We start from the raw sequence: 16,845 nt of genomic DNA, 5'->3' as shown, positions 1-16,845 counted from the left end.
TAGCACTATGGGCAATTTAGCATAGCCAATTCACCTGACCTGCACACCTTTGGATTGTGGGAGGAATCCGGAGCATCCAGAGGAAACCCACACAGACACAGTGAGAATATGCAAACTCCACACAGTCACCCGAGGCTGGAATTGAAACCGAGTCCCTGGTGCTGTGAGGCAGCAGTGCTAACCACTGAGCTACCGTGCCATCCCCAAAGGGCACTACTCAGCAACATCTAATGGCTTAATGTTATGATCACTAGATGATTAATCCAGAGACACAGGCAATGTTCTAGTAAACTGAGTTTGAAGGCAATCAGATGCTAGAATTTGAATTCAATAAAAATCTGCAATTAAGAGTTTAATCGTCACCATCAGCGTGGTCAATTGTCAGGAAAAACCCATCTGGTTCACTAATGTCCTTTAGGGAAGGAACCTGCCATCCTTACCAGCTCTGGCCTACACATGACTCCAGACCCACAGCAATGTGGTTGATTCTTAACTGCCTTCTGGGCAATTAAGGATGGGCAATAAATGCTGGCCTAGCCAGTGATAACCACACCAATAAATTAAAAAAAACAGCTCACTGAAATTCAGTTTGCATTCTGCCAGGGCCACTCAACTCCTGACCTCATTACAGCCTAAATACAAACACAGACAACAGAACTGACCTCCAGAGATGAGGTAACTGTTCTTGCCCTCTGTTGAATGCTGATTTGATGTGTGACATCAAAACTGGAGTCAATGGGAGATTCCTGATGAAGGGCTTTTGCCCGAAACGTCGATTTTACTGCTCCTCGGATGCTGCCTGAACTGCTGTGCTCTTCCAGCACCACTAATCCAGAATGGAGTCAATGGGAATCAGGAGGAAATCTCTCTGATGGTTGGAGTTATATCTGGCACAAAAGGGCAGTGGTTGTGGTTTTTGGAGGTCAATCATCTCAGAGCCAAAAATATTGCTACAGGGGTTTCCTCAAGGCAGTACCCAAGGCCCAAACATCTTCAGCTACTTAAATGGGAAATGGGGATGCTTGCTGATGGTTGTACAAAGTTCAGTCTCTTTCACAACTTCTCAGGCACTGAAGCAAAACATATCCAAATGCAACAAAGATGAATATTCAGGCTTGGTTTGATAAGTGGCAAGTAACAATCATGCCAAAAAATGATTTTTTTCCTGACAAGAAAATCTAACCACTTCCACTTGACGTTCAATGCCATTACCAATCCCCCATCGACATGCCAGGTATTACCATTGACCACTGAACTGGATGAGTCTTATTATGAATCACATCAATTAGTTCAACAACACCTTCCAAACCAACAAACTCTATCTAAAAGGTCATGGTCAGCAACTGCATAGAAAGATCTCTTGCAAATTCCCTTCCAAACTACACACTATTGTATTTGTAAATAATATTGCTGTACCTCATTGTCGCTCATTATACCATATAGATCAAGAGACAGATTCAAACTATAATTATGATGGTAGTGGACAGATTAGAATGTATCTGGTTTTTGTGTGTTGTCACGTACCAATCTTTATCACCTTTAGCTAATATGCTTCTTTTAAATGTTAAGAGGTATAAAGAAATTAGTGAAGGCATAATGGAATCCGTCAGAAACAAAAATAAGAATTGCTGGAGAAACTCATTAGGTCTGGCATTATCTGTGGAGAGAAAGTAGGGTTAACATTTCGGGTCTAGATACCAAAGCATAGAAACAGACCCTTCGGCCCCCCCACGCCTGTGCTGGCATATTTTACCCCTCCAAGACTGCCTTCATTTACAGGATTCATATCCCTCTATTCCCTTCCTATTCATGTATTCATCCAGGTGCTTCTTGATTGCTGCTGTTGTGTCTGCTTCCTCCTCTGGCAGTGTGTTCCAGGCACTCCCCACCCTTTGTGTGAAAAACCTTGCTTCTCCCACCTCTTTTAAACTTGACGTTAGGGACACCTTTCTGTGCTGTTTATTGTGAGGCCTTAACTTCCCAAAAGGTTGAATCACTTGGGTATTTAATGTGGAAATTTCAGTCAACAAGTTAGCATGAGACATCAAGTAGAATAGCACAAACAATTAGTTACAGTAAGAAATCAGTTTCTTTAAAAAAAAGGTTGCAAGTGGAGCAAGTAGAAAGAATATCTAAAGATAAACAAACAAGCTGGGTAATAGAATATTAAGATCATGTCTGAATGCTACCAAGACCCATTATACAATTATCTTCAATTAATCTGGCCATTTTCATTCCACTATTAAAAAAAACATAGTTCTCATTAATAACCAATTAAAATTCCTCAGGAAATGAAGCAGCCTTAACCAACCTACCATCCATGAGTTCACATTCTATTCTGCCAATGCAACACATCCCAAGAGAAAGAAAAGTTATATTCTATGTCATGTGGTTAATATGAATTAAGCTTGGTCATTGTGTTGTTTCTTCAGGTTAAATCATCCTGCTGTCCCTGCATTCCGGACTCAAATTTGTAAAGGGTCACATACCACTACCTCCCCAACAATGGGCAAAGCACAATGAAAGATGAACAGTAAAAATTCATGCTCTTTGCAATGTTTTACTTGTTATGCATCATTTTGACTCAGTATGTAGTACAGAGGAACCTCGATTGTCCAGCATTCGATTATCCGAAATTCGGATTATCCGGACAAGATCGCAAGCTCCCAACGCTTGGCTAAACTGTGTTATCCGGCATTTGATTATTCGAAAAAATTACTCCCCAATTATGTCATTCAGATGTTTGAGGTTCCTCTGTACTCTCATCTGAATGTATGTGGTTTCAAACCCACTCCAAACATTTGATTACAAAATCTAGACATCCCCACTCCCTGAGGGAGTACAAATGGACCACTGTGCTGTCAGAAATGACAGCACAAAGCAAACCTCTGCCCTCTCAAAAGTGGTATAAGAAAGTTGCATTATTCTGAAGAGGACTTCCTCCTATTGTCCTGAAAATACTTATCCCTCAATCAACATCACAAAAACAACAAACCATGTTTCCTACAACAGTGACTCCATTTCAAACGTACTGGCTCCAGTCAGCTTTGGATCATTCAGATGTTACAAAATGTGTTATGAACGCAAGTCTTCTATCTTATAAGCACTGCATGTTGGGGGAAGGGTTTAAAGGCGCCATTTATTCACCTCACCCTTTCTGTATAATCATGACCTACATTGTTGTATGCCAGAACCCAGGTCTCCTCTTTTTCCCTAGTTGGCTCCAGTTTACATTGGTTTGCTTTGGTGTTTACATATTTCTAGCTTCTAATTACAAGGCAAATCCTTGGAATCAAAAGAAGGATTGAAGTTTAAACTGGCAACACATTTTTGGTCAAAACAATTTCCAAAAATTAAAAGGCACAATTTACAAAAGATCAGTGGGGGGAGAAGAATCTTACACAATGTAGATGGTGTCAAGGACTTAAACTTCAAAAGGGTGCATTTATTTATTTACTATTTGACGTGATGTGACGTCACTAGCAAAACCAGTATTTGTTACAAAATCCCTAATTGGTGTGGATCTGAGTGGCTGGCTTGGCCATTTCAAAACACAATTAAATGTCAATCATATTACAGTGGGTCTGCAGTCATTTATGGGCCAGACCAGGTAGGGATGGAAAATCTCCTTTTGGAAAGGACATTGATGAACCAGATGGGTATTTCTCAATTGTTGTAATAGCTTTGTGTTAACTTTTTTCTTTAATACTTGAAATTAATTTAAATTCCATTATCTCTTGGTGGGATTTGAACTCAATTTTCCAGAGCATGAGTATCTGAACTATAAGTCCACTAACATAACCACGACACACATCTCACTATGATCTACAACAGTAGTCACAAGTGCCCATAATTCTCCATGAGCATCTCTCCCTGCATAACAAAAGGTGTCCTCTATTTGTCCTCCCCACTTGATGCATTCTGTAATGGTATCTCTATTGATCATGGCCCAAAATGGTGGTTGGAGCAGCGCAGATTGGAGTTGTGCAGCAAGACTATGCAAAATCCCAAATGTAGGAATGGCCCAGGAAAAGAAAGATTCTAATGGACAATTCCCCTGCATCTAGAATCTTCTGCATTAAAGTTGCAGAATTTTTAGCTAAGCCAAAGTCTCCAGATTTCGTGAAGTTGGTCAAACAAATCATTTAAATTCTTCTGACTTTTTAATAGTCCTTCACTCAAGTTAGTCAAATGCTCCCTCTTCATTTACTTGCAGAAAATTTTGCAGTTCACTTGTGTTTTTTTTAAGTTTCTTTTTCTCTAGCTTGCATTTGTTTTATAGAATTATAGAATCCCTACAATGTGGAAATAGGCCCTTTGGCCCAACAAGTCCACGCCGACCGTCCGAAGAGTTTCCTATCCAGATCCATTCTCCTACCCTATTACTCTACATTTCCCCTGATTAATGCACCTAACTGACACATCCCTGAAAACTACAGGCAATTTAGCACAGCCAATTCACCTAATCTGCATATCTTTGGACTGCAGGGGAAAACCGGAGCACCTGGAGGAAACCCAGGCAGACACGGGGAGAATGTACAAACTCCACACAAGCAGTTGCTTGGGGCTGGAATCGAACACGGGTCCCTGGCACTGTGAGGCAACGGTGCTAACCACTGAGCCATCGTGCCACCGCCAAATTCTATTCTTCCTTTCCTTGGACCACATTTACTGTATTCTAAAAAATTCCCAATCCTCAGATTTACTACTATTTCTGCCCATTTCTGAAGCCTTTTCTTTTTCAGCTACGGTTGACTTTCTCTTACTTCTGTTCTTAGCATCGAGTTGAAACCAATTCCACAAACATTCAGACAAAATGGTATGGTACAAAATAGCAGCGGTTCTTTATGACCATCATTTTCCAATTCTTTTTGACTTTAGATATGGTCTTCGAGGATTTGAGGTCAGTTAAAGTTGTTCCATTGAGTGAAAAGGGAGAAAAGAATAGATCAAGTAATTACAGCTCAGTCATCTTAATCTTGTGGTGGGCAAATTATTGGGAAAAATGTCCAAGGAACAACATAAAATTATGCTAGAAAAGCACAGGTCAATAATTCAGGCCACATGGATTTGTTAAGGGAAGGTTGCGTCTAACTAACTTGACTGAACATTTTGAGGAAGTGGCTTAGGATAATATGTTTGAAGCAGTCTTTATGCATTTTACAGTGATTTGGATAAGGTCTCTCATGACAGACTGATACTAAATTCATAGTTCACAGGATTCAAGAAAAAGTCAAACTGGATGCAAAATGGACTTACTGACAGAAATAAAAGTGTAATGATTGACAGGTTTTTATGATCGGAAGACTATGTCCTGTGAGGTTTCAAAGAGATCCTTCCTTTTCATGGAAAAATCCACAGCTTCCCAAAGTGGGGCCAGAACCCAAATGGGGTCACAAGTGGAAATTTACTTAGGTTAAAAGTTCCAAATGGCTGAAATGGCTGCTGTGTAGCTCTGACCTTTCTCTGTCTAAAACACTCTCACAGGATTTCTCTTACACATTCTCCAGCCCTCAAAATTCTCACTATTATGCCTTGAAATGTGGTCTTTCTAGAAAAACGTTTGGGAATCATTGGTATAATGAAAGGTTTTTCTTGCATTTACTTCTAAATCTATCAAAAACTTTGCAGACAAGACAAATATTTACCATGGGGCTGATAGTGAAAAAAAAATGTAAATTGCAGGACAATACCAATGAATTAGTCCGGTTGGCAGAAAAGTAGAAAATGGAATTGAATCCCAACAGGTGTGAGGTTATGGCAAAGACTAACAAAACAAAAGGAGTGCACAGAGGATGTCAGGAATATGGAGAAAAATAGGAGGAACAATGAAACCTTGCAGTCCACAAACCCTTGAAGGTAGCAGGACAGCTAAATAAGAAAGTAAGCTTGCTGCTTTCTCTTGTTGGCTAAAGGTATATAATATAAGAATAATAAGAGGGAGAGTCTGTGAGAACGCGTAAAACACTAGTTTAGCCACAGCTAGAATATTGCATTGAGTTCTGTTCGCTGCATTACAGGAGGTTTGAGATCATACTAGAAAGAGCAGAGTGCAGATTTACGAGAATGGTCCCAGGAAGGAGGATCACGGCTATCAGAAAATAACAAATCGGCTGTTCTCTCAACGTGGAGGCAAGCGGGAAACTTAATTGATGCGTACAAGATTATGAGGGACCCCTTATTTCCTCTTAGTAGATAGGTCAATAGCCAGGCACCATAGACTTTAAGCAATCAGTAGAAGAATTAGAGGAGGGTTGATGGTAATTCTTTCACCCTGAAGTTGTGGTGGGTGCCCTGTCACTCTGCCTGGACAACACAAAAACCTGCATCACATTTTTGAAATTTGTGGATATGCACTTTAACTGTCATACCCACACCTTAAAAGTCATGGTCCAATAATTAGAAAGCATGATAGCTAAATAGGTTTTTTTTAAAAAAACAGCACGAACGCAGTACACCAAATGACCATACTCTCAAAGTTATGTCTATTAGAGATCATCCAAACCAATTGAGCAACAAGTATTTCACCACACCCTCCGTGTTTATACAGGAGCAAGAGAGGAAAAAGTGAGGAAAGTGATAATTAGTATTGATTCACTCTATGTTATGTGTCTCCGAGAAAGAATGAGTGACAGAGGTAATTCATAAACATAACACCAGTGCAGACATTTCCTGCCTGGAACTTCAAAGGAGGCATTTCAAACTTGAGGAGCTGAATGGTCTTATTTTGTTCCTAAAACAGAAAGCAGGTGAGTGCAATGAATACTGTACACAATATGCTTTGGAATCCAAGACGATCAGCCATTAAGTCGCATCTGCCTCTGGGAAGTCCCTCCTAGCTAACATGCCTGCTTGAAATTCTGACCTTTTTAACACAGAAATGTAAACATGAGAGTTAACACTTCCTCACTGACTCACACTTAAAAGGTAAAAATGGACAATTTGTAACTTGTCCCATAGGAACCAGTGCCAAGTCTCCCGATGCATAGAGGAACCTCCAGAGCTTACTCAGTAAATCCATCATCATTCAGGGAGGTATCACTTCCTCTATGCTGCCAAAGCACACTGGGAACAGAAAAACAGTGATGTAATATTTGTGATTGAATTGAATGTCAACAAGGCCTTGCAAAATTCTCCACTTGAGCTATTTATTTTGTAGATCTCTAAAACATTTGGCAGAACCAGGCACACTGCATTTCTAAATAAGTTAACACCAGCCTGCCCTCCCTCTGTACATAGCAATCTAGTTTACTTCTAAACTGCCATGTCACTGTTCACCATTAAACGTCTTTCCCCATTATCTCTGGAGTTTTCAGGACTCTGTTCTTATCCTCACTCTATTCTTTATTGTGATAGTAAAAAGGTCAGCCAGGTGGACCTCAGATTATGAGGGGAATCATTTCAGGATTTTTGACCAGCAGGTGTTCAGGAGCATAGGACTTTGGAACAACTTTTAACGAGATGCTGAGAGACTGTTGATATTGAGATTGATGATGTAACTATGCAAAACGCCTACTAGCTGAAGCCCAACTGGACCTCAAATAGGCACTACAACTGGCTTTATCAATGAAAAATGCAGCAGGTAGGGCATATGAGTCCGATGAATGTTGACACTCTCGCCACTCTGAGTGAGCTTGGGAGCACCACTTCAGTGAAGGCAATCGCACAGCCTCACTCAGGACATATCGTAAACAGAGGGACTCTGGGGCTGCCCACAGCAAAACCCCAAAACAAAGCCAAGCCTCGGCCAAATGGTTAGAAGTTTCTTCATAATCTGGGCTGATAAGCCATTGTAGTTGCTGGTGGTGTGTGGACTCAAGACAGCAAAAGAGTCTCACCCGACCTAAACCGAGCAAGAGAACTCAGGCCAATATCCAGGACAGTGCACACCTACATCGGGAACAGTTAAAATGCTTAGCAACGTCCAAATCAGAACAAATCAAAATAAACTTTTGGTTAAATGGTCACCTGGTTTTAGTGGAAATCGATACTGGTGTGGCCGTTTCAGTGATCATAGAACTGGTCTTAACAAAATTTGCTCTGGACTCCAAACCTTAAGTTTGCACAAGATCTCAGCTAAAATGAGAATCTTTCCTGGGGAAATTTTACAGGTAAAGGGTACAACATTGGTTCCAGTACCTGGTTTATTTACCACTGATCGTAGTTAAAGGCTCGGGCCTGAGCTTGATGGGGCAAAATTGGTTGAGAAAGATTCACCTTGATTGGCTCAACATTTTTTGATTAGAAAATTACTGCCTGAGTGAAGTCCTTAGTGGAGGTTTTTCAGGAAGGTCTAGGGACCATCAGCGGAGCCAAGGCATATTGATCCCGAAAGCAATTCTATGATTGTGCAAGGCCTGCCCAATGGCCATTTGTCTTGAGCAAAAATAGAGGCAGAAATCAGAAGGCTGGGAAGTTAAAGAACCATCAAACCAGCCCAGTTACTGAATGGGCTGCACCCATCATACTGATTGTGAAGCTCTATGGGTCAGTGTATTTTTATGGGGATTTTAAACAAATGGTAAACCACTTTTCGCAGCTGGATAAATATCCAATCCCTCTCATAGAGGCTTTATATTGCAGGGGGCTGTCCTTCAGGGAGCTGGATATAAGCCATGTATACTTGCAACTGCAGTTAGATGAGGATTCCCAGAGTACACTACGATTACTACCACCCAGAAGGGTTTGTACCATTGTATGAGATTGTCATTTAGGGTATAGTCAGCCCATACAATTTTTCACCAGACAATGGAGAACATTTTACAAGGTCTACACCAGATCACCATTTATCCAGATTATGTGCTACTAATAGGAAAGATCAATAATATACACTTAGAGAACTTGGTTATAGTCCGTAGATCTTTCTTCCAAGCGTGTGTATGCCTCAGAAGGGAAAAATGTGTTTCAGATATCCCAAGTGACCTAGCTAGACCATAGAGTTAAGAAGATTGAGTTACACCTATTGGAAGTTAAAGTGACAGTGATCAAAGCTGCCCCGGCTCCCACATCTACACTGGAGCTTAGGTCTTTCCATGGACTGATGAATTATTTTGAAAAGTTCATACATAATCTGGCCTCCATCCTGGCATCTTTGCATCAACTCCTAAAAAAGGGTTTGCTTTTGAAGTGGTCATGTAGCCAAGCTATAGCTTTCAGGGAAGTGAAGAAAGAGCTATCATCCTCTAAGATGTTGGCACACTATGATTCCAAGTGAGATCTGGTATTGACAGGCGACGCCTCCCAATACAGCATCAGGGTCGCATTAGCTCATAGGTGGTCCAATGGAGAGGAACATCCAAAAACGACGGGGTCATCACAACCAGATTTTTGAACCTGAACAAACCAAATCACAACAGAGGAAAGAATATGATTGTGCGGAGCAAGAGTGATTGTCCCAAGCAAAGGTCACTGCCTGATACTGGCTGAACTCTACCAGGGTTATCCAGGGGTTTCCAAAATGAAGATGTTGGAATGATGTTATGTCAAGTGATCAGGACTGGATGCAGTCATAGCCATGTTGGTGGGGCAGTGCCCAGAGCACTGACAAGGACAAAACTCACTGCCAGCAGCTTGCCCACATTTTTTGGGAACGGTCAGGTAAACCTGGGATTCAGTTATGTGTTAACCACACAAAGTTAATTCGTCAAACATGGGGGGGGGGGGAAATGAAATGGCATCTGGGATGCTAATGCCAGACACAAGATTCCTCTAGGTGAGAGAGACAGGTTACTTCAGGGGATGACAGTTGGTGTAGGAACCATGGGGTTGGCCCTACATGGTTAAGAGGCATGGTTGATGCAAAGTTGGTCCAATGTTAAAGTTCGGGGAGGTGCGATGGTCTTAACAAACACTTGGATTACAAAAGTTGCAAACTCGCAAACGGTGTGGGAACAAAATGTGCAGAGGTCCTCGACACCCTTTCTGAATGTTCCAGAACCCATGGGTTCTCCCTTTCATAAAATCCCTACAGTGTGGAAGCAGGTCATTTGGCCCAACAAGTCTACACCCAATCTCCGAAGAGCATCCCACCTAGACTCACCCTCCTATCCTATTCATGTAACCCTGCATTTCCCATGGCTAATCCACCTAACCTGTACATCCCTGGACACTACAGACAATTTAGCATGGCCAATCCACTTAACCTGCTCATTTTTGAACTGTGGGAAGAAACCGGATCACCCAGAGGAAGTCCACACAGGAAGAACGTGCAAACTCCACATAGACAGTCACCCGAGGTTGCTGGGTCCCTGGTGCTGTGTGGCAGAAGTACTAACCACTGAGCCACTGTGCTGCTTTAAGCGTTGAAGATACCTCAAAATCTGAGATGGACATGGCAGATGCTGCCACCATAATGCCTTTGCTGCCTGAAGAAGCAAATGACTTTCTTCTGAGATGCTTCAGGCACAAGAGGAGAGCAACTGTGATTAACACACCGCCCATATCAGAGGCAGGGGAGGAGGAACCTGACCCAGTGCTAAACTGCCAGGAGGAGCTACAAAAGAAAAGAACTGGCCCATGTCCTCAGACTCAGGGGAGAGTGATACAGTGATTGTAGTGAGGTCAGCCAGGTGGACATCATAGAATATGAGTTCCCTGATTGGTCCAGATTAACAGCCCCAATCAGGGAGCCCTCGCTGACAGACATAAACAGGAGTGTCTACTGCTGTTAGGCGGTAGTGTGGGGGGAAAGAAAAAAAAACAAAATTAAAAATAAATAAACAGCAGTGTCAGATATACTGTTGTTCTGAAAGCTGGGTCTGAGGGAGCTAGATCAGTGTCAAGGACTCTCCATGTGTAAATAAAAGGTAATGTGATGACAGGATAGAGTGATAGAATCCTACAGGTTTTACTTGAGAGTGGTGCTGGAAAAGCACAGCAGGTCAGGCAGCATCCAAGGAGCGGGAAAATCCTGCTTCTCGGATGCTGCCTGACCTGCTGTGCTTTTCCAGCACCACTCTAATCTAAACTCTGGTTTCCAGCATCTGCAGTCCTCACTTTTGCCTCCCTGATAGAATCCTACAGCACAGAGATAGGCTCTTTGGCCCAAACTGGTCCACGCTGACCAAAATGTCTGTCCAGTCTAACCCCATTTCTCTGCATTTGGCAGATATTCTTCTAATTCTTTCCTATCCGTCTATTTGTCCAAATACCTTTTAAATGTTGTAATGTACCCGGCTCAAGCACTTCCGCTGGCAGCTCATTCCATATATGTACCACCCTCTGTGTAAAAAGTTGCCATTCAGGTTCCCTTATATTCTATTCTGTCTAATCTTAAACTGATGCCCTCTAATCCTCGATTCCCCAATCCTGGGAAAAAGACTGAGTGCACTCACTCTATCCATGCCTCTCATGATCTTATACATCTCTATAAAGGATTCCCCGCCCCCCCCCCCACACCCCTCAGTCTCCTATGCTCTAAAAGAGAAAAGCTCTAGTTTGTCCAATCTCTCCCTATAACTCAGATCATTGAATCCAGTCAACATCCTTGTAAATTTATTCTGCATTCTTTCCAGTTTAATAACATCTTTCCCATAGCAAGGAGATCAAAGCTGAACACAATACTCCAAGTGTGACCTCACCAATGTTCTATATAACTGCAACATAACTTCCCAACTTCTATACTGAATGCCCTGTCTGATGAAGGCCAGTGTGCCAATAGCCTTCTTCACTGCCCTGTCTACCTGTGACTCCACTTTCAGAGTACAGTTAACCTGAACGCCTAGATCCCTCTGTTCCACTACACTCCTCAAGGCCCTGCCATTCACCATGAAACTCTTACCTTGACTTTCCAAACTCATACTTATCTAGAATAAACTCCATTTGCCATTTCTCAGCCCACTTCCCCTGCTGATCAAGGTTCTGCTGCAATTTCTGATAACCTTCCTCACTGTCCATGATACCACCTATTTTAGTGTAATCAGCAAACTTACTAGTCATGGCTTGTACATTCTCATCCAAATAATTCTTACAGATAACAAACAGTAATGAGTCCAGCCCCAACCCCGGAGACACTCCAGTAGTCACAGGCCTCAAGTCCGACAAGCTTCATAGAACATAGAACATAGAACAATACAGCACAGAACAGGCCCTTCGGCCCACGATGTTGTGCTGAACATTTGTCCTAGCTTAAGCACCCATCCACGTACCTATCCAATTGCCGCTTAAAGGTCACCAAAGATTCTGACTCTACCACTCCCACAGGCAGCGCATTCCATGCCCCCACCACTCTCTGGGTAAAGAACCCACCCCTGACATCTCCCCTATACCTTCCACCCTTCACCTTAAATTTATGTCCCCTTGTAACACTGTTGTACCCGGGGAAAAAGTTTCTGACTGTCTACTCTATCTATTCCTCTGATCATCTTATAAAGCTCTATCAAGTCACCCCTCATCCTTCGCCGTTCCAACGAGAAAAGGCCTAGCACTCTCAACCTATCCTCGTACAACCTATTCTCCATTCCAGGCAACATCCTGGTAAATCTTCTCTGCACCCTCTCCAAAGCTTCCACATCTTTCCTAAAGTGAGGCGACCAGAACTGCACACAGTACTCCAAATGTGGCCTAACCAAAGTCCTGTACAGCTGTAACATCACTTCACGACTCTTGAATTCAATCCCTCTGCTAATGAACGCTAATACACCATAGGCCTTCTTACAAGCTCTCTCCACCTGAGTGGCAACTTTCAAAGATCTATGAACATAGACCCAAGATCCCTCTGCTCCTCCACCTTACTAAGAACCCTACCGTTAACCCTGTAATCCGCATTCTTATTTGTCCTTCCAAAATGGACAACCTCACACTTGGCAGGGTTGAACTCCATCTGCCACTCCTCAGCCCAGCTCTGCATCATATCTAAGTCCCTTTGCAGCCGACAACAGCCCTCCTCAACAACTCCACCAATCTTCGTATCATCTGCAAATTTACTGACCCACCCTTCGACTCCCTCATCCAAGTCATTAATAAAAATTACAAACAGCAGAGGACCCAGAACTGATCCCTGCGGAACTCCACTTGTAACTGGGCTCCAGGCTGAATATTTACCATCTACCACCACTCTCTGACTTCGACCGGTTAGCCAGTTTTCTATCCAATTGGCCAAATTTCCCTCTATCCCATGCCTCCTGACTTTCCGCATAAGCCTACCATGGGGAACCTTATCAAATGCCTTACTAAAATCCATGTATACTACATCCACTGCTCTACCCTCATCCACATGCTTGGTCACCTCCTCAAAGAATTCAATAAGACTTGTAAGGCAAGACCTACCCTTCACAAATCCATGCTGGCTGTCCCTAATCAAGCAGTGTCTTTCCAGATACTCATAAATCCTATCCCTCAGTACCCTTTCCATTACTTTGCCTACCACCGAAGTAAGACTAAGTGGCCTGTAATTCCCGGGGTTATCCCTATTCCCTTTTTTGAATAGGGCACAACATTCACCACTCTCCAGTCCCCTGGTACCACCCCCGTTGACAGTGAAGACGAAAAGATCATTGCCAACAGTACTGCAATTTCCTCTCTTGCTTCCCACAATCCTAGGATATATCCCGTCAGGCCCGGGGGACTTGTCTATCCTCAAGTTGTTCAAAATGTCCAACACATCTTCCTGCCTAACAAGTATCTCCTCTAGCTTACCAGTCCGTTTCACACTCTACTCTTCAACAATACGGTCTCTCTCGTTTGTAAATACTGAAGAAAAGTACTCATTCAAGACCTTTCCTATCTCTTCCGACTCAATACACATTCTTTCACTGTTACCCTTTGCTTCCTACCATCATGCCAATTGTGTAACCAATTTGCTAGCATAAATTTGGATTTCATGCAATCTAAGCTTCCAGAGCAGCCTACCATGTGGAATCTTACCGAAATCCACATAGACTACAATTCCTGATGAAGGGTTTTCTCCTGCTCCTCGGATGCTGCCTGACCTGCTGTGCTTTTCTAGCACCACACTCTCAACTCTAATCTCCAGCATCTGCAGTCCTCACTTTTGCCTAATCCATATAAACTATGTCTACTGCTGTGCCCTTGTCAACCTTCCTGGTCACCTTAAAGAACTCTTAACAAATTTGTGAGGCATGATCTCCCACTCACAAAGTCATGTTGACTACTCTTAATTAAATCCGGTCTTTCCAAATGCATGTAAATCTTATCCCTCAGAACTTCTCAAGTAACTTACCCACCTCCGATGTTAAGCTGACTGGTCTATAGTTCCCAGGCTTTCCTTTGCAGCCCTTCTCGAATAATGGCACAACATTTGCTACTCTCCAGCCTTCCAGGATCTCCCAGATACCGGGAGTTATTTCACCAACCATAAACTTCCTACGTTTCTACCAAGTCTCATTATCTGTGGGGTAATGATCTAAACGTTGGCAAGTGGGGTTAAGCTGCGAGGATCATTTTTCAGCTGGCACTGACACAATGGGCCAAGAGATCTTTTTCTGTGCTGTACACTTGTTACAATTCTAACTTTTTTTCAGAACACATCACCAGGAAGGAATTTCACTCTTCCAACAGGCATTGAAAACAGTCTTTTAAAAGTGTTACAAACTCCTTTTCCCATTTTCATTCCATCCTTAGTCATTCCTCATCAGTTCCTCATCTTGAATGATTTATTTTGACCTGAAATGAAATGACCATTCTCCAAGGAGCTGAGTTTACTATTTATTCCAAATGTTTGCATCTTTCTCAACAACTATTTGAATAAAATTCAAACTTGTGCCTGACTTGAAAGCTGCTGCCATAGATAGACAGGCACTTTTAGCATCTCTTTCCCTCTCTCTATATACCTTGACTTTTTAAAAATGAAACTCTTGTCTGTTAGAGTCTCATATTCCATCTCTCCATTGTACCCTTATCTATAGTACCATGGTTCAAAATATAAGGCACTGACAAGGTTTGTAAGCAGAGAAGGAGATGGAAATCAGAAATGCGCATCCTCCAGCTTAGACTGGGCAAAAGACGACTAAGGAAAATAAGGTTTTGAAGTGCTGGGTAAATTAATTTATAGACAAGCCGATGTGTATTTTCTAATTACTTATTTGCGGGATGTAGATACCACTGACAAAAGCCATCATCTCTTGCGTATCACAAACTGCCCTTGAGAAGTAGTGGTGGTGAATCTTGACAACGGAGTGGTTTGGCAGACTGCTTTGGAAAGCTATTAAACAGCAATCACATTGGTAGAGTCACATACAGACCATGCAAGGACAATAGATTTCTTTCCCTAAATGAAACCAGATGGATTGTTTTTGCATGGTAGTTTCATGGTTACCATCACTAATAGCAGTGTTTTCATTCCAGATTTACTCAATTAACTGAATTTAATCTACCCAACAGCCGTGGTAGAATTTGAATTCATGTCTTCAGATCATTAGTTCAAGCATACGGAACCACTAATATAACTACTATACTACCATCCCCCAGCCAGCGCTGCAACGAATCCTGATTTCAACACAGGAGGAGGAAGGGTGTGCATAATGGAATATTCAAAGTTTAGAAAAACAAGACAGGAAAGTTGTGAGAAACATTGACCATATCAGTATCAATAAATGAGACAGAGAAATTTATTTGACGGAGGAACAACTAGGGTGAGGAACAGACAAGAGAGGAAGAGCCAGCGAGAAAGACACACATACAGTGAGAAAAGGTAATCAGATGGGAAAACAAGTCACAGGTGAAGGTGGGAGAGAGAGGGCAAGCTGGTGACAGGGCAGGGTCAGAGAGAGCAGGCAAGGGAAGGGGACAGAAAACAACAATAAGGGGGGAAGCAATAGAGTGTGTATGAATAGAAGGGCAGCACATGACTAGGCAGAGGGGTGGTGGTCAGGGAGGAGTGTGTGTGGTACAGAGACTGAGAGCAGTTGGAGTATATGATGTAGCAGGGATGATAATTCCTGCAAGAACCAACCCAGCTGGTCTGCAAAGGGGCACAAGATTAAACACAGGGAAAGGTCGTCAATTCCAATCACTATTTTGGGTGTAGGTAACAGATGTATTTTTAGATAATATTTGTTCTTGTGTCCTTAGGTTGGATCTGGAGTGTTTTAAACTTTGTGATGATTCAGGCAAATGACAGAATGGCACGTTTTCAATCCTGTCCTGTTGATAGATTCAAATTAGGGGTTAGTCTTTGCAACAGTGATCTAGTCACATCACAGGGACAGACGGAGCAACAATCACAGTGACACAAACATACAGACATCAAAAACTGTTAAGAAGTGAACAATATAAAGCTACGGCTGGAATGGAATTTGACCCCATCCGAAAAATTCCTGAAGTTAGCCCACGATGTGTAACGACTCCCACAGGTTATTTGGAAATATTTAGTGAATCTTAATTCACCAGTAATATTAATTTGGAAAGCGGCTTGCTTGAAGTAAAATGAGAAGGATTATGTTCAAACTATCCCTATCCAGCAAGGATGTTGAATAACCCGCGGTGGGAGCAGCTTTTACTCCAACTCACTAAGAATAGTTTCATTTACAGACAAAGTTTTTTTTTTGGCAAACTTTCCGCCCGGCTCCCAGGCTGTGATCCCAGTTCCATCAGACTCTTACCCTGGAGGTTCTGCACTCGGATGTCGCTGATGTGACCGATCAGCTCCTCTCGCTGAAACCAGTCCCATTCGTGTCCTGCCATAGAGAGAGAGAGAGAGAGAGCCCGATCCGTCTGTACTCTCACAGCGTCCCTTTAACCTGAGGGGGAGCCGAACAGAGAGGAAGCACTCGAGAGACGAGGGCGAAGCGCTGGGCGGGGAGAGGGTGGGATCACAGATTCACTCAGGGGATAAATCCGAACGACTTCCTGGTGACGATGGGATTTTGACCGCCCTCTTTCACTGCG

At 42.6% G+C, this 16,845-nt stretch overlaps 1 protein-coding gene across 1 annotated transcript in view; it reads right to left on the bottom strand.

The window, feature by feature from the left end:
• LOC122553343 (uncharacterized) overlaps nt 1-16,780 on the bottom strand; it is an 88,834-nt gene extending 72,054 nt beyond the window's left edge. The window contains exon 1 of the mRNA XM_043696922.2: nt 16,560-16,780. Coding sequence (XP_043552857.2) covers nt 16,560-16,641 — 82 coding nt within the window. The 5' untranslated portion in view covers nt 16,642-16,780. The remainder of the gene's footprint in view (nt 1-16,559) is intronic.
• Nucleotides 16,781-16,845: the final 65 nt, after the last annotated feature.

Source organism: Chiloscyllium plagiosum, unplaced genomic scaffold (genome assembly GCF_037043375.1).
Source record: "Chiloscyllium plagiosum isolate Xiang-an unplaced genomic scaffold, Cpla_swu_hap1 HiC_scaffold_8, whole genome shotgun sequence".
NCBI classification, from domain to species: Eukaryota; Metazoa; Chordata; class Chondrichthyes; order Orectolobiformes; family Hemiscylliidae; genus Chiloscyllium; species Chiloscyllium plagiosum.
Note: the sequence above shows the minus strand (reverse complement) of the source record. Positions and strands in the feature narration are given on the sequence as shown.